Source organism: Hippopotamus amphibius, chromosome 5, assembly GCF_030028045.1.
Source record: "Hippopotamus amphibius kiboko isolate mHipAmp2 chromosome 5, mHipAmp2.hap2, whole genome shotgun sequence".
NCBI classification, from domain to species: Eukaryota; Metazoa; Chordata; class Mammalia; order Artiodactyla; family Hippopotamidae; genus Hippopotamus; species Hippopotamus amphibius.
The window spans coordinates 27,919,630-27,941,478 of NC_080190.1; the positions used below are offsets into that span (position 1 = coordinate 27,919,630).

General features: G+C 39.9%; 1 protein-coding gene across 9 annotated transcripts in view; it reads right to left on the minus strand.

Moving 5' to 3' along the window:
- GBF1 (golgi brefeldin A resistant guanine nucleotide exchange factor 1) overlaps window positions 1–21,849 on the minus strand; it is a 118,505-nt gene that overhangs the window by 26,499 nt on the left and 70,157 nt on the right. For 8 of the 9 annotated variants that reach the window (XM_057734884.1, XM_057734879.1, XM_057734880.1 and 5 more), the window contains exon 4: window positions 4,279–4,410. The exons of the other annotated variant lie outside the window; for it this stretch is intronic. In XM_057734884.1, the coding sequence (XP_057590867.1) occupies window positions 4,279–4,410 (132 nt within the window). The remainder of the gene's footprint in view (window positions 1–4,278; window positions 4,411–21,849) is intronic. 9 annotated transcript variants of the gene reach the window in all.

A 21,849-nucleotide genomic window follows, 5' to 3' on the forward strand; every position in this document is an offset into this window, starting at 1 on the left:
AATTTTTGCCCATAACTGGCTTTAAGAAGCATCTCAGCACAAACTCCACTGTGTAAAAATGGTTCTCAAACTTAAACATATATCAGAATCACTTGGAGGGCTTGTTAAAAAAAGAAATTGCTGGGTCCACTCCCAGAATTTTTGATCTAGTAGGTCTAGTGTGGGGCCTGAGAATTTGCATTTCTAATAAGATTCCAGGTAAAGTTAATGCTGCTGGTCAGGGGACCAGACTTTGGGAATCACTGGTGTAGAGCTACTTGTTTCATAGAGGAAGGGCCTGGAAATTTGAGGTTTTGGCCCAGAGCAAGTGCTGAGTAGGGCTGGAGCTTTGAACGCCAAGGTTGCAGCCTTTCTCTTTTCATGTGTTCTCTTTCAACACCCTTCTCTCTGATTGCTTTTGGAATGTTGTATTCAGGTGCAACTGAGGTAGGGGAGTAGGGGGAAGAAATGGACAGTCACTGATGCCAATACTCATATCTGGGTGCACATTACAGCAAATCAGAGAACTCTTCCTGCATTGGTTTCATTCTTATTTAAAATAGTATGTCACAGACAAGAATCCTGTAACTAGCTTAACTATAGATTAGGAGAGATAAGGGACAAACTAAACAGGACTGCAGGCTGGCTAATCGGGGAATAGGAGGGAGGGAGACCTTCAACTGCGAATAAGAGGGGAGAAGCTAGTTCCAACAACCAGCACCATGCTGGAAGCCAACACAAATACTGCCAAGGAGGAAACTCTGCTCCCATTCATGACTTAAATATCCACAAGGAGTAGCCAAAGAAGTGACCTCCATCAAGGCCTACAAGGCTCCTGCAGAACTGCCTGGATTATTCTTGAAAGGGGAGCATAAGTAGGGAAAAAAGATAGGGACATGACAGAGAAAAATGCTCCAGAGTTGGCATGGTGTAAGGTAGGAGAACCTCCTAGTTTTAAGTGTGGGACTTAGAAGAAATTCTTACCATTTTCACTTTCCTGGTACCTGAACTTAATGGAGTTCCTGAGTTTGAAGCTTAGGGGATGGCTGAGAAAACTGAACATTTCTCTTGCCACAATGAGCCAGAAAACTTTCATCAATTGTGAGTGGTTTTCATTTGTTTTCTTTTTTCTCTTCCGTTCTGGTTAGTCTCTGACACCTAGTCTAAGACTCTGTCCTATTTACTACATGCCTCTACTCAGCATAATGAGTGGCTACCTTAGAGGTAACGCAGAAGGAAGCCAATTTCATGATGATCTATCACGTAGGAGGTGACCCAGCTCCTTTTATCACCCTAACTCTCCACGTTTCTCCCAATCAACACAAAAAATCCTATACTCTCAAGGCTGTTGCCTAAGTCCTCTCTCACAGCCCTGCCAGACAGGGCCCTTTATATTCAGGCCTCCAAGGTCCACAGAATGACCTTTCCTTGTTCAGGAAATCCAGGACCTTCTCAGTGCTGTGTGGTGTTTCAGAGCTCCTAGTGAATGGCAGCCTTGCTCCCATCTCACAAACTCCTGGGGGGTCTATTTTTTCCCTTCTTTCAGTAATCTCCCTAAAGTGGTTTAAGTTCTACTGATCTTTTTGTAGCTCTTATTCTCTGAGCTTGAATGAAGTAGCAAAGTTAATTTTCTAAAAAGGCAGGTACAAGTGACAGGTCCTTAGAATCACAGGCAGGGCCTCACAAACCAGGCAATCAGAGGCACAAATCCTGATCTGGCAGCTGTGTTGGGCCAAACAAAAGGCTGATCTTTGGAGTAGGATCTAAAATAATCCTAGAAGCCTTGGGTCACAGGATTGAGAGGTGGAAGTCAGTTCCTTCCAGAAAGACAGTCTAAACAAAAGATTGGCTTACTTAAAAGACCTTGTTTTCCCCAGGACCCCTTCTTTAGAATCTCCTCCTTTCCTGGCCACCCTGGAGCAGACTGCAGGGAAATCTGCCAATCTTATCTCCTTTGCCTTCTGGATTTCATACACTCCTTCCTGTTCATTTTCTCATGCCCACTGCAATCACCACCTCCAGCATTCTCTTTTCCCACCACAGGAAACTCCAGTGACCAGCTGGCCTGAGGTCTCCAATGACCAGCTTGTCTGCCAACCCCAGAAAGGGAAGACAGTAACACTGACGAAAGAGCAGAGGGAAAAGGCACAGAGGGCAGCTGCTGGAGGCCGTGAAGAGAGATGACCTGCAGGTGGTGCTCAGGGCAAGGCTGTACGTAGCTGGGCCTGATTTCTGCTTAGGAAAAGTATGAAGCTAGGACTAGGGTGCCTGGAGAAGCTCATGCACCTGGTCAGAACCTAGCTGGCACCCAGGATACCTGCTTCCAATCCTGAATGCTTCAACTAAGCAAATTCAACTTTCTAGAAAAGATAAAGGGTTTTCTTGCCTAGAACTGAAGGTCATTTTCCTTTCTTGCTAGCTATAGCCTGAGCTTCCTCTTTTCCTGTCTCCCTACTTAGAAACAAGGACAGCTGCTTGTGTTCCATGTTCCTCATCCTTGCACATGGGCAGACAATAGAGGGAAAGAATTTAGGATTCTGAGTGACAAAACCAACTAAAAAGGAATCCAAAAAAGACACCATAAGCAAATTCAGAGATAAACAACAGACTGGATAAAATATTTGGGCTAGATTGGGAGAAAATATTTGTAATACTGTGATAGACAATGGGTTAATATCCTCACTATACAAAGAACTCCTACAAACTGAATAATAATAAGAAAAACAAAAATAACTCAATAAAATAAATAATAGGCAAAGGAAAGAAATTCAAATTCCTTGTTAAAGGAAATAAAAACAACAAAATACCAGTTTTCACCCACCAAATTAGCACAAATAAAGAATACTGATAATATTCAGTGCTGGTGACAGGGTGGGGAAAAGGAAACTCTCAAACCTTACTGTTGGAAGTGCAAATGATTTAGTCTTTTGGGAAAGCAAACTGGTAGCACATATAAAAATGTAATTTGCACATGGCCTTTAATCCAGAAATTTCAAGTACAGGAATCTGCATACAAAAGAAAAATTAATAATAAAGACATATGAACAAGGATGCTTATTTCAGCATTATTAATAATGGCTCAAAATAAGAAACAACCTAATTTTTTTTCTAAATATTACATATTACTAAATAAGAGAATGATTGAGTGAACTGCATTATATCTATACTGTGGAAATTATACAGCTACCAAAAAGAAAAAAAATCTTACCAGGGACTGAGGGGCAGAGGAAATGGTGTATTATTGCTTAATGGTTAGAATTTATTTTTTGGTGTGATGAAAAAGTTTGAGAAATAGATGGTGGTGATGGTTGCGCAACACTGTGAATGTAATTAATACCACTGAATTATATACTTTTTAAAAAATTTTGAATTATATACTTTAAAATGATTAAAATGGCAAATTTTATATTATGTATATTTTATCACAATAAAAAAAGAACATACAAATTTCCAGTTATAAGATTAATAAGTTTCTGGGGATGCAGTGTATAGCATAATGACTATAGTTAACAATACTATATTGTATGTTTGAAAGTTACTAAGAGAGCAGATCTTAAGAGTTCTCATCTCACACACAAAAAGATTTGTTTCTATGTGAGGCAACAGATTTAAGTAAACTTATGGTAATCACTTTGTGACATATGCATATATCAAATCATTATACTGTACACCTTAAACTAATACAATGTTATATGTCAATTATACCTCAATAAAACTGGATGGAAAAGAATAAATCAGATATCCATCTGAATTATATCATGTACACCTTTCTAAGTTAATAGTACTAAATGATAAAAGAAAATATGGAGCACATAATTCTATTTCTTTTTTTAAAAGAGGTGGAACTTTATATATGTAGAGAAAGGTATAGAAAGATTTAAACCTACTGTTAACATTATTTACCTAAAGAACGAGGAACGTTGAGAAAGAGACCATTAACTTTTCTTTTAAACACCTCCTTATTGTTTATTTTCTTAAAAAAAGCATGCATTATATTTGAAAAATAACTTAAAAAATAAACCCAAACAAATCAAACCTCCAAGGGTACTATACCCTTAACTGCCTCCAGAACACAGAGAAATCACAGTCCCAAAGAAACCACTTCTCACTCCCCACTCTGCACAACCTGAGTCAATTAGTATGATGAGTAACCAATAAACAATCCTATTTCTCTTCTACAAGGAAACAGATGGCTGGAAAAACTTTCCAGTGTCACCAGCTCATTGCCTAAAGCCTGACCACCCCAGGAAAGGCAAGAAATGAAGAGCTGTGGCCATCCAACAATGCCTGAGCTCTTACCTATGAGCGCATAGGACAGGAACTTGTTGACAGAGGTGAGCGCTAGTCCAGTGATAGGGCCAGTGGTATCTTCAGAGCGAATTACTTCCAGAAATGGACGAAGGAACACATTAGGCTCAATTTCTGAGAGTTCTACAAGAAAAGAGATGAGCATGAAGAGATGCCATCTTACAAAAAGCTAAACCCTAGAAAAAGGCCCTTCTAATCTGTGCCATGAGTCTAGAGTTCTTAGTTGCTGGGACAATCTTCCTCCCTCTGGATTATCTTGAATCAAACCCCAGACACTATGTCATTTTATCTGCAAAATTTTGAGTTTGTAGCTCTAAAAGACTAAAAGGCTTAAAAAACCACAGTATCATTACTATGCTTAAAAATTTAATAATAAAATGGTAAAGATGGTAAATTTTGTTTTTAATGTACATATATATATACACATATTTTAAACCACAATTTAAAAATTAACAGTAATTTTTTAATATCATCAAATATTGCTGGGTCAATTACCCATGTCCATTTCATCACCCTCCCTAGGGATACACAGGTAAACCTCATCTTGAGTACAGCCAACATGGCCAAAGAGATCCTAGGATGAGCTGCTGTCTTAGGTCTTTTGTTATAGTCAAGGTCACTTCTCTTAGAGATAAAGAATGCAGCACATTCCAGGCACCTGAGGGGGAAACTTGAGGTTTATAGTCCCTTGCTGAAAAATAAGCTTAAAAAGAACAAGAGACTGTGTTGGAGGCAGTTTATAATCTTGTAAAGGTCCTAACCACTCTCCAGCCTCCTTTCTGTCTACAGTAAGCAGAGGGCTAACTGCCTTGAGATGAAGAGGCAATTCATAATCTTTATTTTACAGATGAGAAAAATAAGGCTCAGATAAGACATATGATTGGCCCCAAATCACATAGCTAATAAGAAGCAGAGCTGGGATTTGAACCCAGTCTATACATATAGTTCTAAAACTTGTAAAACCATTACAACTATTCTACTTAATTATCAGCACATACTCCTGAATTTAGAAGATTTCATTCTAGGTCTAAGAAGCTGCTCTATTCTGGACTTGCTCCGTACCCTACTACGCCCAGGGTTTAACTTTTGTTTTTCTTCTGTGCTTTCATATCTCAAAAATTAGCTCCCTAAAAGGCTTCCTAAATAGTCCAGAAAGATTTAGGGACTGTATAAGGGCTGCCCCACCTTTAGAGACAAAAAGAAGCTGGGTTTCCTAAGCACCTTCATTTTCATGCAAATGTAAAGAGCTTCCCACTCAATTCCTACCACCCCCCTCTTTGGGTAAACATTCCCTGGCCAGGCTGCTCCTCAGATTAATGCTTTAATTAATTGGCAGATTGGGTAGCATTTTCCCAGCTTGTCTGTACAGTGATCACATCAGCTGTATAAAACCTGCTTCTCATCCTCCACTACCCCCACCCAGAGATGTACGATCTGCAGAAAAAAACCTAGAGAAAAACCTTTGTGTGTATATAAGATGGTAAAGGGTTGAGATGTAAGGATAGATATATTTGGGAAAACTGAAATATATAAAATATCTTTAAAAAGCACCTTGAAAAAATTAAAGTCATCTAGTTTTGCTGCTTTAGGAATACAACTGTATTATATTCGATTTGGTCTGTCATTAAAAAAAGTCATGTTTGGTATATTTTAAATATGAAAGTGTTAGGTGGAAAAAAAATCTTTGAGAGTTGGGATAGGGAACAGATTTTCTGAGCATTCACCCAGTTGCTATACCTATACTTGTTTTATAGTCAAAGACTAGGGCAATTTTACAACCACCGTTTGACACTTCCAGGGCCAAGTGCACTCTGCCTCTTTTTGTTTGTTTTTTAAATTTTTTAATGTGGTAAAACTGACTCTTTTTGAATCCTATGAATTTTAACACACACATAGGGAGTGGGCTCTCAAAGCCAAATGACTTAATGTACCAAAGCAGCAGTTTCTCCACTGTGCTCAGTGGGCTTGAAATTAATGGAAGTGTGATCTGTCTCTGCAGGGCTGCTTCAACTGAAGATGTCAGAAAGAACAAGTTCCAATAACAAATTCTTTCCAATATTGGTTAGAAGAGCCCAGGGAGAGAAGAAATAGGCTCCCCATGCTAGTCTAGCCTTTCCATAACCCTTGAGGGGAAAGGGCATTTCTGAATTCAGGTCCACATTCGTAGGTGGCCATTCCCTTAAACCTGATCTCAGTATCTTCAGACCTCAGTCTTAGAAGGCAGGGCCTGATATTGGGCTGCATCATGTGGATGCCATTCTTGGTGTGAACTGGGCCAAGATTTGTATATTAAGATTCTTTCGGTACTTAAAATTTTTTTTATCACATAGTAAAATTGACTTTTTAAAGTATACAGATCTATGAATTTTAACACACACATAGATCCCTGTAACCACTGTGGCAATCCGAATACAGAACAGTCTCATCACCCCAGAAAACTCCGTTATCCCTTTGTGGTCACACCTTCCCCCCACCCCTAACCTCCATCAACCACTGATCTATTCTCTCACCATAGTTTTATCAAGAGGTCATATAAATGGACTCATACAGTAGGTAACCTTTTGAGACTGATTTGTTTCACTCACCATGATGCCTTTGAGATTCATCTGAACTGCTGCCTAGATCAATAGTTTGTTCCCTTTTTAATTGCCAAGTAGTATTCCATTGCATGTCTGTACCACAGTTTGCTTATCCATCCACTAGCTGAAGGACGTTTGGCTTCTCCATTTTGGGGCAATTATGAACAGAGCTGCTACAAACATTTGTGTACAGGTTTTTGTGTGAAGAACATTGGTTTTCATCTCTCTGGGGTAAACACCCAGGAGTGGGATTTCTGGGCCAAAGAGTAAGCGTATGTTTAGCTTTATAAGAAACTGCCAAACTGTTTTGCAGAGTCCAATACCACTTTGCATTCCCACAGCAATGAGAATTCTAATTTCTCCACATCCTCTCCAATGCTTGGTATTTTCGGTACTTTTGTTTAAGCCATGCTAGTAGGTAGGTTTAAATTTGCATTTCCCTAATGGCCGGTGACATTGAACGCCATTTGGTGATGTATCTGTTCAAGTCTTCTGCCCATTTTTAAATGGAGTTGTTTGTTTTCCTACTGATGAGTTTAGAGACTTAAAGAAATCTACTCTGGATTCAAGTCCTTTCTCACAACTACAGGTATAATTATACAATTACTTATAAATATTTTCTCCCAGCCTGTAGCTTGTTTTTTCAGTCTCTTAACAGTATCTCTCATGGAGCGGACATTTTATTTCTGATGAAGTCCAGTGCACCAATTTCTTTCTCTTTTGTGCACTGTGCTTTTGGTGTCATATCTAAGTACTCTTTGCCTAATCCCAGGTCACAAAGATTTCTCCTATATTTTCTTCTAAAAGGTATGCCGATTTATGCTTTTCATTTACACCTGTGATCTATTTTTAGTTAATTTTTGTGTAACCTGAGGTTTAGATGAAAGTGGGGTATTTTGGCATATGGATGTTCAATTGTCCCAACAGCATTTGTTGAAATTAATGCCTTTTTTGATACCAAATTCTCCTTAGGACTGTATCTTCCGTAGGAATGAAGGAGTTACAGGGGATTCTCTTGAGCTCCTCCTCTATTTCCAGCAATACCTCTGTTCCTATTCCTTGTTTCTGGGTCTGATTTGGGGTTTGTTTGTAATGCCATGTAATGGAACACTCATTATTTGTAAGTTGATTGAGCATAAAGTTTTTCATTATAAAGTGGCCATCCATCATAAGGAGGCATGTGGGCTGTAAAAAACATTAACTGTGCACTCTGTGCTGGAATGCAACTTTACCAGAATAATGCAGCTTTTGTATTGTGTGTGGTTGGGCTAAAATGAGACACACAGAGAGAGACAGATATTGTTGGGGAAACAGGTGTTGGCTGAACCCGGGTTCTGTCTCGTGTTTTCTAAAGTTGTTTCCCAAGTCTTTCAGGATTGCTCCTCTAGATTCAGTTGTTTTAGAGGTTCTCTAGACACCTTTCAGAGCAAATAACATGTGACTTCCAGAGTACTGCTGCTTCCGTAAACTTTATTTGTTCATTCTCCAGCTTATAGTCATGTCTTTAGAGGCAACAATGGCAAGTGGTTAGAGTACTTGTCATGGCCGTTATTGGTTATATTTTTGATGCCTTTGTTTTCCCGTCAGTGAAATGGGAAATGTCCCTTATAAATTTCTTGAGCTAGTTAACACAAGGGTGGCTGAGGCAGAATAAGATTCCTCAGACTTACTGTCACTAAAAATTTGTGATATGCTGCTGGAGAAAGGTGAGTAAGTAGGATTCTGCTGCTGGAGAAAGGTGAATAAGTAGGATTCTGCACACTTAAGGAACAGAGAGATGTCGCTTACCAGTCTTGTAATTGATACTCTTTAGGGATTCTCTTATTCTTCTCCAAAAGCTTTGGCTATTGACCCTTCAGTCTGTTCCATCATCTGTAGACTTTGCTAATGTCAATTCAGAATTTAGTTCTTTTTTATTTCCTTTTACTTCCCCTCAGGGCCCCTAGAGGAGACCTGACAGGGTGGTAATTGGTAATAAACCTATAATTGTTTTCTCTTCTTGCTGCCATCGAACAGTGAAATATTTTACTAGACTATGAGGGGAATTTGGATTGAAAAAGTTGCTCCAAGTGTAATGACTGCATAAAGCTGGGGTGAATGTCCTGTTTTAAAGTATAGCAACAGACGTTTTTAATTTCTCCTGGGCTTTCAAATTGCCTGCTTAAGTTTGGTCTTGGTCTTATACAATGAATGCAGAAAACTGGCAAGGCAGAGTAAAGGACCACAGCAGCTCTGGTTTGCCAGTATGTTACAACCTAATTGCTTTCCTTTCAATATGTGCCAATTTCCTCTAGAAGGAAGAGAACTAGTGTTTAGAGTTGATACGCATCAAACTTGTGCTCTCAGTAAGACAGATGGATCAGTCTGTCCTCGGGCCTCTGCAATATGTTTGAGGCTGGTCCCTGTGGGCCTCATTTAGCCCTGCCAGCCTTGTTAAAGGGGCCTCACTCTTCCCTCTTGGATTAGGAAAGAACGTGGGCAAACCTGAAGCTTAATTTGTAAGGCAGTCCTAAAATCAGTAACTGTTTAGATTGGTTAGGAAGAGAAAAGGTGCAGAAAAAAACTTGAAGTCTAGGATAGTTAAGTTTTAAATTTTTGTTTGCCATGCACGTCATGCAGTTAATATATCCAGTAGTAAACCCATAGCAATAGCATAGTATATTTAAGAACATAATCCAGAACAGACCTGGATTTAAATTCTACCTCTTCCACTTACTGCATGACCTTGGGCAAGTCACTTTGACTTGTACTTGATAGAAAAATACATCTTCCTTCTATCCTCTCCCTAAGGAGAGATGGACCTGCTACAAGGACAGAAGTGGCCCAGGTCCTGACAGAGTGTTTGAGCCAGAGAACTTATGTAAATGCCGAAAACCCTTTTGTTTTTGGTCATCTTGAACATTTGGGGGCCAGATATCTATGGAGGAGGAGAGGAGTTTTTATGTTATCTCTGGCTTAGACTGGGACCTCATGAACATGACCTTCTACAAATTACTTATCAAAGACAGCTCGGGGAAAATATAAAATTATGATTTCTAATCCTTGGGATTTTCAGACTTTCAGTGAAACCCCAAGTTGCATAAGTTCAGAAATTGCTTATGTTTAATTAGAGTAGGAGTTAAGGTTTGGTTTTTTGATTCATAAAAACAGCTTGAGTTGGCCTTTGAGGGAGATAGCCTGAAAAATGAATACTTTATCAAAGGGTTTTTAAAGGACCACGTATTAAAAAAATAGTTTGCTTTTCTTAATGTAAGATGGTTTGTACCATTAGCTTCTGCTGCAGGCCCTAGGTGGACCCATGGACTCACCTTGTACCTGGATGTGGTAGTGATTAAACTGTCACCATACTTTGTTTCTTAAAGGGTCATAATATCAAAGATAATCCCCCTTCCCACCCCCACTGCACTAAAGTCTAAAGGCACTTTGAGAAACTAAGCATTTGTTTGAGAATAGGAAACAGATCTGAGAAACTACTGGGTGACAGCTGAAAAAAGAGGATCCACTGTCAGGAGCTGGACAAACTAGGCTTGCTTCTCCCCCAGGCTACCTTCATAACACACTGTCTACATTCATGCTTATTTACTCCCACACTACTGTGCATTTACAATAAGTTTTGAGGATCTAAAGGGAGCCTCAAAGAATTTCATTAAACTGTGTACTACCACCACCATGTTCCCCAGGAAAACCCTGTGGATGAGGAAACTATGGCTCAAAGAAGTTAAATGTTTGCCCAAGGTCACATAATTAGTGACAGACCAAGACTGGGCATAGTGCGTTTCTTTTTTTCATTTCTCCTGTTGTATAGGATAGGGTTGTCTGGGTTTAACCCTTAAGCCTGCACTAGGTAATTTTCTGAGAGCTGCCCTTTGGCAGCCTTCTCTCAAGCCAGTTCACAAAATCAAGCCTAAATCTCCATCTGACCATTCAGGGCTGGAAATAAAGCTGTGGCAGATATTCCAGAGGCTTCTGACTCCACTAAAGTGTAGTTTGTCTCATCCTTTGGACCACTACTCCTGATGTCCCCTAGTGACCAAAAAGAGCACAGCTCTTTCCTACTGAACAGTATTTCAAAAATTCCATTTGTAGCTCATTCTCAAGCTTACCGTGACTTTTACAGGAAATATTCCTAGGTATAGCATAGTCAGAGAAGTAGAACAGGAGGACCTGGACTTCCCTGGCAGTCCAGTGGATTAAGACTCCACGCTTCCACTGCAGGGGGTGCCAGTTCGATCCCTGGTGAGGGAACTAAGATCCTGCATGCCGTGTGGCGTGGTTAAAAAAAAAAAGAATATGAAGACCTAATACTTGCTCCTAAAATGGAATGTGCAGGCATAGACATAAAAGCCCAAAACCAAAGAGCTTTTTATGCTCAAATAATTCTGTCCTGCATCTCTGGATACAGAAATGTCAAGTGAGGTAAATGAACTAGACTTCTGTTTTATCGTGCTCTGGTTTATTAGTCTGTTATACATGATCTCCCTTACAAATGATGATATTCTGTCTCCAAGAACATGAGCCAATATTTGCAGAATGGGAGCAGGCTGGTGACCCTCTAGAAAGCAAGAAGGGAGAAGTAGGCTCTGAGGCCAAAAGGGTCGAGACAAGCATTTCTGAAGCCAAATGGTGTTGAAATAATATACCGCAGGACTTTTTCCTTGTCAGCGTAATCCAATTGAGAATGCCCAACTGCCCCTGATAAGAGTCACTCAGGAGTAAAGAGCTTCGCTACCAGGGAAAGCAGCTTATGTGTGCATTTTGGCTCAGGAATGTGCCAGCCCAATGCTGGCCAAATGAGAAAAGGCTGCTGCAGGCTGGAGAACACAAGCCTCCTGGGAGGATGGTGACTGCTCCCCTGTATGCTGAGAAGAGATTGTTCCCTTTTGTCTAAGGGCAGTGCATGACACCACATATTGAGGCCTTTGACACAGATTATCAGAGAAGGTGGCAGCTCTGATGTGAAAAGAGAAAAAAGTATCAGTATTCATCTCCTTTTGGGCAGGTCACCTCATCATCTGAGAAGACAGGAGACTTGGGGGACATCTTCAGATTCTCAACCTGACTTTAGGCCAAACTGAGACTCACCTGTTTTAATGTCATAGTATAGGGAGTTGAGAGCCCTGTTCACTGATGCTGAGCAGAGTATGAGCAGAACATCACCAAGAAACCTCTAAAGAGCTTCACTTTGCTTTGTGTTGAAGTGGCCTACAGCTTCTCCAGAAATAGTTTAATAAGTCTTGTGATTATTCTTTTGGGGGCACTGACTAGCCAGAAGTTGGACCTGGTCTTGATTTTAGAAGCAGGTGACCTAGTCCTAGAAGGATCCCAAGTGTTCTTTCTCCAATGGGGAGTTGAATTTCCCCTCCTGGTACCCATTTCTTTTTTTTTCTTCCCATCTTAGAACATGAATCAGTCACCTTCAGAGCACCCCTCTACCTGATCTGCACTCTCTGTTTACTGAACTGTTTGTGCCTTGAGGTTGACAGCCTTCCAGGGTGGGAATTTTAGCTGCTTGGCAGGGGTGTCAGATGTCTCCTTGGTTGTGAAATTACTCAGCCTGCTTACTATGAGCAGCATCATGGCACCTTTTCCCTGAAGGACTCAGGCAGCTCTTCTTACTCTTCTGAAGAAGATCTAGACAATTGAATCTTAGTCCCCAGGGAGGCTGAGCCAGGAAGTAGAACACCAGATATTTTTCTTTGTAGACAGCAGTAGAGTTGAACCAGCAGTTGAACCTGGTTCAACTGGGCAAAACTCCAGTTCTGCCTAAACCAAATTCTCTTGGGAAAGTTAATTTTTTTTTCTTTTATTTATTTATTTATTTATTTATTATTATTTTTGGGGGGGTACACCAAGTTCAATCATCTGTTTTTATACACATATCCCCATATTCCCTCCCTCCCTCAACTCCCCCCCACCCTCCCTGGGAAAGTTAATTTTATATACCATCATTCTCTTCTTTTGGAGGGGTAGGGGAGTGAGGGTGATAATGAAGGTTCCTGGTGGGCTCATTAAAAAGTCTAGCCCTTCTGGTTTTCCATCACTAAGTTTCCATAAAGCATCGACTCACAGAATGGAAGTGCTGGAATGAATGTATTTTAGCAGTCAGATTCCAACTATCTAATTTGACAGATGAGCGTGGGTATTGTATGCCTGGTTATTAGCAGGAGTGAGACTAATGATTCCTTTTCCATTGACTGGACTGTATATTATGTGAGGGTCACATCCAGAGAGTTATCCATGGGACTTTGTCCAAGCCTCTGTATGGTATCACTCCTGCCCCCTCCGAGTGTCTCAATGCCATGTTGAGCTCTTTCCTCTTAAGAAGCAGAAGGTTAGCAAATCAAATCTAACAATATATAAAAAGAATTATATACTAAGACTAAGTGAGGTTAATCCTGGGAATGCAAGGCTGATTCAATAACTGAGAATCAATTAATCTACCATATTAACATTCTAAAGAAGAAAACCACCTGATCATATCAGTTGTTGAAGAAAAGGTATTTGACAAAATATAACATCCATTCATGAAAATGAACATCTACAAAAAACTTATAGCTAACATCATACTTCATGGTGAAACACTGAATGCATTTATTCTAAAACTGGGAACAAGGCAAGGTGTCTACTTTTATAGTACTGGAAGTCCTAGCCAGTGCAGTGAGACAAGAAAAGGAAATGAAACGCATGTAAATTGAAAAGAAAAAAACAAAACTGTCACTGTTTGCAGATAACATAATTGTCTATGTAGAAAACCCCAAGGATTCTATCCCCACACCCCACCCCCAAAAAGTCCTAGAATGATCGAGTTTAGTAAGGTCACAGGATACAAGGTCAACAGATAAAAATCAATCACATTTCTGTGTATTAACAATGAACATCTGGACACTGAAACTAATACACATACCATTTATAAATATGCCAAATAAATTTAAATACATATAAGTCTAACAAAACATATATAGAACCTGTATGCTGAAAATTACAGTACACTGATAAAAAAAATCAAGACAATCTAAATACATAGACTTACCTTGCATATGGATTGGTAGGCACAACATAATAAAGCTGTCATTTCTCCCCAAATTGATCTATACACTCAATACAATTTCTTTAAAACTTCCAACAAGATTTTTTTTTTTGCAAAAATAGACAAGTTTATCATGTCAAAATGGAAAGACAAAAGAACTAGAATACTGAAAACAGTACTGAAAAAAGAAGAATAAAGTTGGAGGAATCACACTACCTGATTTTAAGACTTAGAATATAGCTATAGTAATCAAGAGAGTGTAGTACTGTTAGAGAGTTTAACACACAGGTGAATGGAACAGAACAGAGAACCCAGAATAGACTCACACAAATAAGGACAACTGATTTTTTTTATAATTGTATTGAAATATAGTTGATTTACAATGTTGTGTTAATTTCTGCTATATATCAAAGTGACTCAGTTATACATATATATTTTTTCATATTCTTTTCAATTATGGTGTATCACAGGATACTGAATACACTTCCCTGTGCTATACAGTAGGACTTTGTTGTTTATCCATCCTATATATCATAGTTTGCATCTGCTAATCCCAAACTCCCAGTCCCTACCTCCCCCACCCCCTCCCCCCTTAGCAACCACAAGTCTGTTCTCTGTGAGTCTGATTTTGTTTTGTAGATATGTTCATTTGTGTCATATTTTAGATTCCATATATAAGTGATATATTATGGTATTTGTCTTTCTCTTTCTGACTGACTTCGCTTAGTACAATAATTCCTAGGTCCATCCATGTTGCTGCAAGTGGCATTATTTCATTTTTTTATTGGCTAAGTAATATTCCACTGTATATATACACCACATCTTCTTTATCCATTCATCTGTCAGTGGACATTTAGGTTGTTTCCATGTCTTGGCTGTTGTAGATAATGCTGCTATGAACATATGGGTACACATATCTTTTTGAATTATAGTTTTGTCTGGGTATATGCCCAGGGGTAGGATTGCTGGATCATATGGCAACTCTATTTTTATTTTTCTGAGGAACCTCCGTACTATTCTCCATAGTGGCTGCACCAATTTACATTCCCACCAACAGTGTAAGTGGGTTTCCTTTTCTCCACATCCTCTCTAGCATTTATTATTTGTGGACTTTTTAATGATGGCCTTTCTGACTGGTGTGAGGTAGAAATTCATTATAGTTTTGATCTGCATTTCTCTAGTAATTAGCGATGAAGAGCATCTTTTCGTGTGCCTATTGGCCATCTGTATGTCTTCTTTGGAAGTGTCTATTTGGTCTTCTGCCCATTTTTCAATTGGGTTGTTTTTTTGTTATTGAATTGTAGAAGTTATTTGTATATTTTGGAAATTAAGCCCTTGTTGGTTGCATCATTTGCAAATATTTTCTTCCAGTCCGTAGATTGTCTTTCCATTTTGTTTATCATTGCCTTTGCTGTGCAAAAGCTTATAAGTTTGATTAGGTCCCATTTGTTTATTTTTGCTTTTATTTCTATTGCCTTGGGAGACTGACCTAAGCAAACGTTGGTACAATTTATGTCAGAGAATGTTTTGCCTATGTTTTCTCCTAGGAGTTTTATGGTGTCTTGTCTTATATTTAAGTCTTTATGCCATTTTGAGTTTATTTTTGTGTATGGTATGAGGGTGTGTTCTAACTTCATTGATTTACATACAGCTGTCCAACTTTCCCAACACCACTTGCTAAAGAGACTGCCTTTTCTCCATTGTATATTCTTTCTCCTTTGTTGAAGATTAGTTGTCCATAGGTGTGTGGGTTTATTTCTGGGCTTTATATTCTGTTCCATTGATTCCTATGTCTGTTTTTGTATTACTACCATACTGTTTTTCTGTTTGTTTATAAATTTATTTATTGGCTGCACTGGGTCTTTGCTGCCGCACACGGGCTTTCTCTAGTTGCAGCAAGCGGGGGCTACTCTTCATTGTGGTGCACAGGCTCTTCATCTTCATTGCAGTAGCTTCTCTTGTTGTGGAATATGGGCTCTAGGCACGTGGGCTTCAGTAGTTGCAGCACATGGGCTCACTAGTTGTGGTGCACAGGCTTAGTTGCTCCACTGCATGTGGGCTCTTCCTGGAGCAGGGATCAAACCCATGTTCCCTGCATTGGCAGGCAGATTCTTAACCACTGCGCCAACTACGAAGTCCCATACCATGCTGTTTTGGTTACTATAGCTTTGTAATTATCTGAAGTCTGGAAGTGTTATGCCTCCTGTTTTATTCTTTTTCCTCAGGATTGCTTTGGCAATTCTGGATCTTTTATGGTTCCATATAAATTTTAGGATTATTTGTTCTAGTTCTGTGAAAAATGTCATGGGTATTTTGATAGGATTGCATTAAATCTGTAGATTGCTAAAGCCAGCTGAATTTTGACAGGGTGCAAAAACAACTCAATGAAGAAAGAATCTTTTTTTTAAGCAAATGCTGTTGGGACAATTGAACATCCATATGCCAAAATACCCCACTTTCATCTAAACCTCAGGTTACACAAAAATTAACTAAAAATAGATCACAGGTGTAAATGAAAAGCATAAATCGGCATACCTTTTAGAAGAAAATATAGGAGAAATCTTTGTGACCTGGGATTAGGCAAAGAGTACTTAGATATGACACCAAAAGCACAGTGCACAAAAGAGAAAGAAATTGGTGCACTGGACTTCATCAGAAATAAAATGTCCGCTCCATGAGAGATACTGTTAAGAGACTGAAAAAACAAGCTACAGGCTGGGAGAAAATATTTATAAGTAATTGTATAATTATACCTGTAGTTGTGAGAAAGGACTTGAATCCAGAGTAGATTTCTTTAAGTCTCTAAACTCATCAGTAGGAAAACAAACAACTCCATTTAAAAATGGGCAGAAGACTTGAACAGATACATCACCAAATGGCGTTCAATGTCACCGGCCATTAGGGAAATGCAAATTTAAACCTACCCACTAGCATGGCTTAAACAAAAGTACCGAAAATACCAAGCATTGGAGAGGATGTGGAGAAATTAGAATTCTCATTGCTGTGGGAATGCAAAGTGGTACTGGACTCTGCAAAACAGTTTGGCAGTTTCTTATAAAGCTAAACATACGCTTACTCTTTGGCCCAGAAATCCCACTCCTGGGTGTTTACCCCAGAGAGATGAAAACCAATGTTCTTCACACAAAAACCTGTACACAAATGTTTGTAGCAGCTCTGTTCATAATTGCCCCAAAATGGAGAAGCCAAACGTCCTTCAGCTAGTGGATGGATAAGCAAACTGTGGTACAGACATGCAATGGAATACTACTTGGCAATTAAAAAGGGAACAAACTATTGATCTAGGCAGCAGTTCAGATGAATCTCAAAGGCATCATGGTGAGTGAAACAAATCAGTCTCAAAAGGTTACCTACTGTATGAGTCCATTTATATGACCTCTTGATAAAACTATGGTGAGAGAATAGATCAGTGGTTGATGGAGGTTAGGGGTGGGGGGAAGGTGTGACCACAAAGGGATAACAGAGGGAGTTTTCTGGGGTGATGAGACTGTTCTGTATTCGGATTGCCACAGTGGTTACAGGGATCTATGTGTGTGTTAAAATTCATAGATCTGTATACTTTAAAAAGTCAATTTTACTATGTGATAAAAAAAATTTTAAGTACCGAAAGAATCTTAATATACAAATCTTGGCCCAGTTCACACCAAGAATGGCATCCACATGATGCAGCCCAATATCAGGCCCTGCCTTCTAAGACTGAGGTCTGAAGATACTGAGATCAGGTTTAAGGGAATGGCCACCTACGAATGTGGACCTGAATTCAGAAATGCCCTTTCCCCTCAAGGGTTATGGAAAGGCTAGACTAGCATGGGGAGCCTATTTCTTCTCTCCCTGGGCTCTTCTAACCAATATTGGAAAGAATTTGTTATTGGAACTTGTTCTTTCTGACATCTTCAGTTGAAGCAGCCCTGCAGAGACAGATCACACTTCCATTAATTTCAAGCCCACTGAGCACAGTGGAGAAACTGCTGCTTTGGTACATTAAGTCATTTGGCTTTGGAAGCCCACACCCTACCTAACCTCCGTTTCTTGCTTTAACCTTTGGCCCATGAGAATTAGTTCCTTAAGACCGAGGTAAGACAGAGGCATTAAAAATATAGAGAAATAATTTTACTAGGGCATAATTTATTTCCCATAATATTTGACACACAAGGACACCAAATCCTACCTGGCTAAAGGCCCTTGGCAATATTAACGTTACTAATGGAAGTGCTGATTTCTACTGCATTCGGCTTCAAGGAGAAATGGTAGGGATAAAAAGCAAGGATGAGGGAGGGAATACGGGAATATGTGTATAAATACAGATGACTGAACTTGGTGTACCTCAAAAAAAAAAAAAACACTAAGATTCTGTCTCATCGTACTAAAAGGCATCTAGGAGAGCTCTAAATTACATATACAACAAAACAAACATATTAAATAAATCTGTCATTTGAAAAAAAAAAAAAAAAGCAAGGATGGGAAAGGGCTTTCATCTGCCACACAGACTAACTACCCCATGCAATAGAAGCATCTGGGCCACCAAAGGCCCCTCTTCTACATGACAATGTTCATTTACCTGCTTCAAATGTATCAAGTCGCAGTACATACATTATTACATAGCTATGTCCTGAAAAATCTCTAATCCAGCATCCATTAGATTAGGTCTGAATTCTGCTGGCCAAGCCCCAGCCTCTCAGGGGGCTGGCTTCAAATAGGGAGGCTGGAGTAGGGTTTCAAACACCTGTTTCAGCTTTTTAAGTGTCTGATTCAGGCCACTGTGCTCTGGCAGCAGGGACCCTGATGATATGAGTTTTTTTCTCCTGCCAAATCCTCAATTTAAAGAGCCTAGCCCCTCCAGCGGAGGAAAAGACAGACTGGCAGGGGTGGGATGGGGGTGGGGTTATAGCCACTTTGAAGAACTGTTTCTTTTAAAGTTAAACACACATCTACCCTATGATCAGCAATTTCACTCTTAAGTATTTATCCAAGAGAAACTAAAATATACGTTCACAAATAGACTTGTATAGAAATGTTTATAGCTGCCTATTCATAATAGACAGTAACTGGAAACACTCCAAATGTTCTTCAATAAGAAAATGAGTAAATTCTCTTTTGGTTCACCCATACGATTGAATACTACTCAGTAAAGCAGAATGAATCAAAACCAAAAAACCAGTGACACATGCAACAGCATGGATGAACTCCAAAACCATGCTAAGTGAAAAGAAGCTAGACACAAAAGAGAAAATCCAAAACCAAAACTAACGTATGGAACAGAACGTAGCTAGTGGTTTTGGGGGGCTTCCCTGGAAGCACAGTGGTTAAGAATCTGCCTGCCAATGCAGGGGACACAGGTTCAATCCCTGGTCCAAGAAGATCTCACATGCCATGGAGCAACTAAGCCTGTGCGCCACAACGAATGAGCTCCGCTCCACAGCTACTGAAGCCTGCGCACCTAGAGCCCAAGCTCCACAACAAGAGAAGCTACCGCAATGAGAAGCCCACACACCTCAACGAAGAGTAGCCCCTGCTCTTCGCAACAACAGAAAGCCTGTGTGTAGCAACGAAGACCCAATGCAGCCAATAAATAAAAATAAATAAATTTTTTAAAAAAAGAAAAGAAGGTGGTTTTGTGTATGTGTGTGTGGGGGTAATTTAAAGGGGGCATAAGGAAACTTTCTGGGGTGATAAAAATGTTCTATGTCTCTTATTTTAAGGTGGTTAATGAATTTATACAATTATCAAAATTTATCAACTGAACACCTAAGGTCTGTGCATTTCACTGTATGTTAATTATACCTCAATTAAAAAAAAAGGAGAGAACCCAGGTTGGGGGGGACTTGGGATCACCTCTCCTACTTGGCATTATTTAGGAGAATGAAGATACAGAAGAGAAGAAACAAATTTGCTTCCCAACTCACCATTCTGGGAGCAGAGGCTCAACAGCCAGCTGACCTGCCACCTCAGTGCCCCTTGGGCAACCTTTGGGGAAAGAAGAGATTTTCAGGTGGTAACTGATATACCCTTATGGGGCCCTGTTGTTCTCCAAAGGAGTGTCACTGAAATGTCTTCAACAGTGTTTACTTTCCCATTGCTAAAAGTAATCAGGGTTCAATTTAGAAGAAAATTTACATATAACAAAAGTTAGGCCCTCAGTACTTAAAATTCAGGGACTTCCTTGGTGTCCAGTGGTTAAGACTGCGCTTCCACTGCAAGGGGCATGGGTTTGATCCCTGGTTAGGGAACTAAGATCCCATAGCCCATGCGGTACAGCCAACAAAACAAAACACAAACAAAAAACATTTAGACAGTCTTAAAAAACATTATATTACAACCAAAGTAACAGACAAGTCAGTCAGAGCTCTAGTTACAGAACTATCACCACTCTGTCATGAGGCCTTATACAAGACATGACCTCTAAGCCACAGTTCCTTCTCAATAAAATGGGCCTGGATGACCTCTATGTTTCACTTTAGCCCTACCACTGTATGATTTTAATACTCTTACAATTTCACATGACCTCCAGCATCAGATGGGGAAGGCAAGCCTTGTAATCCTTTTCAGCATTGTTATAGAGACTCATCCTTTAGTTTAATGAGGATACTTTCCCTGACCGCCTGCAGAGGGATTCTGCATTTCATATGAAATGATTTTTCTCCTCTAACACACTTATAGTTAGATTCAAAGAGAACAGCTTACAGCTTAGGATGTGAGAAGCTGCTTACATGGCAAACCCAAGGTGGCACAGGATGAAAAAAAAAGAGCATGTATCCCCAAAATCCAGTGGGAAGATTGGAGAAGAAAACAAACATACATCGAGTGTCTATTATGTGCAAGGTATGCATTGTAATACTAGACTCCTTGCATACATCTCTAATCCTCACAAGAACCCTGTAAGGGGACCTCCCTGGTGGCACAGTGGTTAAGAATCCGCCTGCAAATGCAGGGGACACGGGTTCAATCCCTGGTCCAGGAAGATCCCACAAGCTATGGAGCAACTAAGCCCGTGTGCCACAACTACTGAGCCTGTGCTCTAGAGCCCACGAGCCACAACTACTGAGCCCACGTGCTGCAACTACTGAAGCCCGCGCACCTAGGACCCATGCTCCACAACAAGAGAAGTCACCACAATGAGAAGCCTGCACACTGCAACGAAGAGTAGTCCCCACGCGTCACAACTAGAGAAAGCTCTTGCGCAATGAAGACCCAACACAGCGGGGGAGAAAAAAAAAAAAAAAGAACCTTGTAAGACAAGTTTTTAATCCCTATTTTACAGATGAGAAGCGGAGGTTCAAATAGGTCAAGCACCTGCCAAGATAACCCAATGGTAGAGATGCAATTTGAACCCAGGTCTATTTAGCTCCAAAAGCTATGCTTTTTTTCCACAACCATTTGGCAGGAAATAAGTTGGAGATCCTACATCTCTAAGGGGCCCTAGCACTTTCTTCCTCTTGTAAATAACTCATTTCACACATTTCACATAGCCCTTGGCACTGTACAGAAGAAAGGGTTAAAGCTACAGTTAGGAAGAGGAAATTCCCTGGAAAATTGAAACACATGCTGTGGCTCTGACTAAATTTCACACCCGTTCTGTTGAGCAATATCCATACTGTGTGAGAAAAGATTTCTACTCCCTCACCCCAACCCCATTCTTTATTCATTCTATCACCTGCTGCCTTCCTTCAGACTAAGCTGAGGGGGAGGAAGGGAGGAAGACTACTCATCTTTGCTTGGTGCATATTTAAGCCAGAGGTTAGTAAACCCAGGGTAGGAAGAAGTACTATGTGAAAAAAGAAAAGGAAAAACACCTTCTTGTTTCTACTTGGACTAGCACAGGAGGGAGCTCTTATGATAAGCCATAATGAAGAAACTGGTTGGACTTCTGCTGGGGAGGAAAGGGGGAGGCTGTTCTTCCTGGAGAGTAGGCAGAATTCAGGAGAACAAGGCCAATTTACA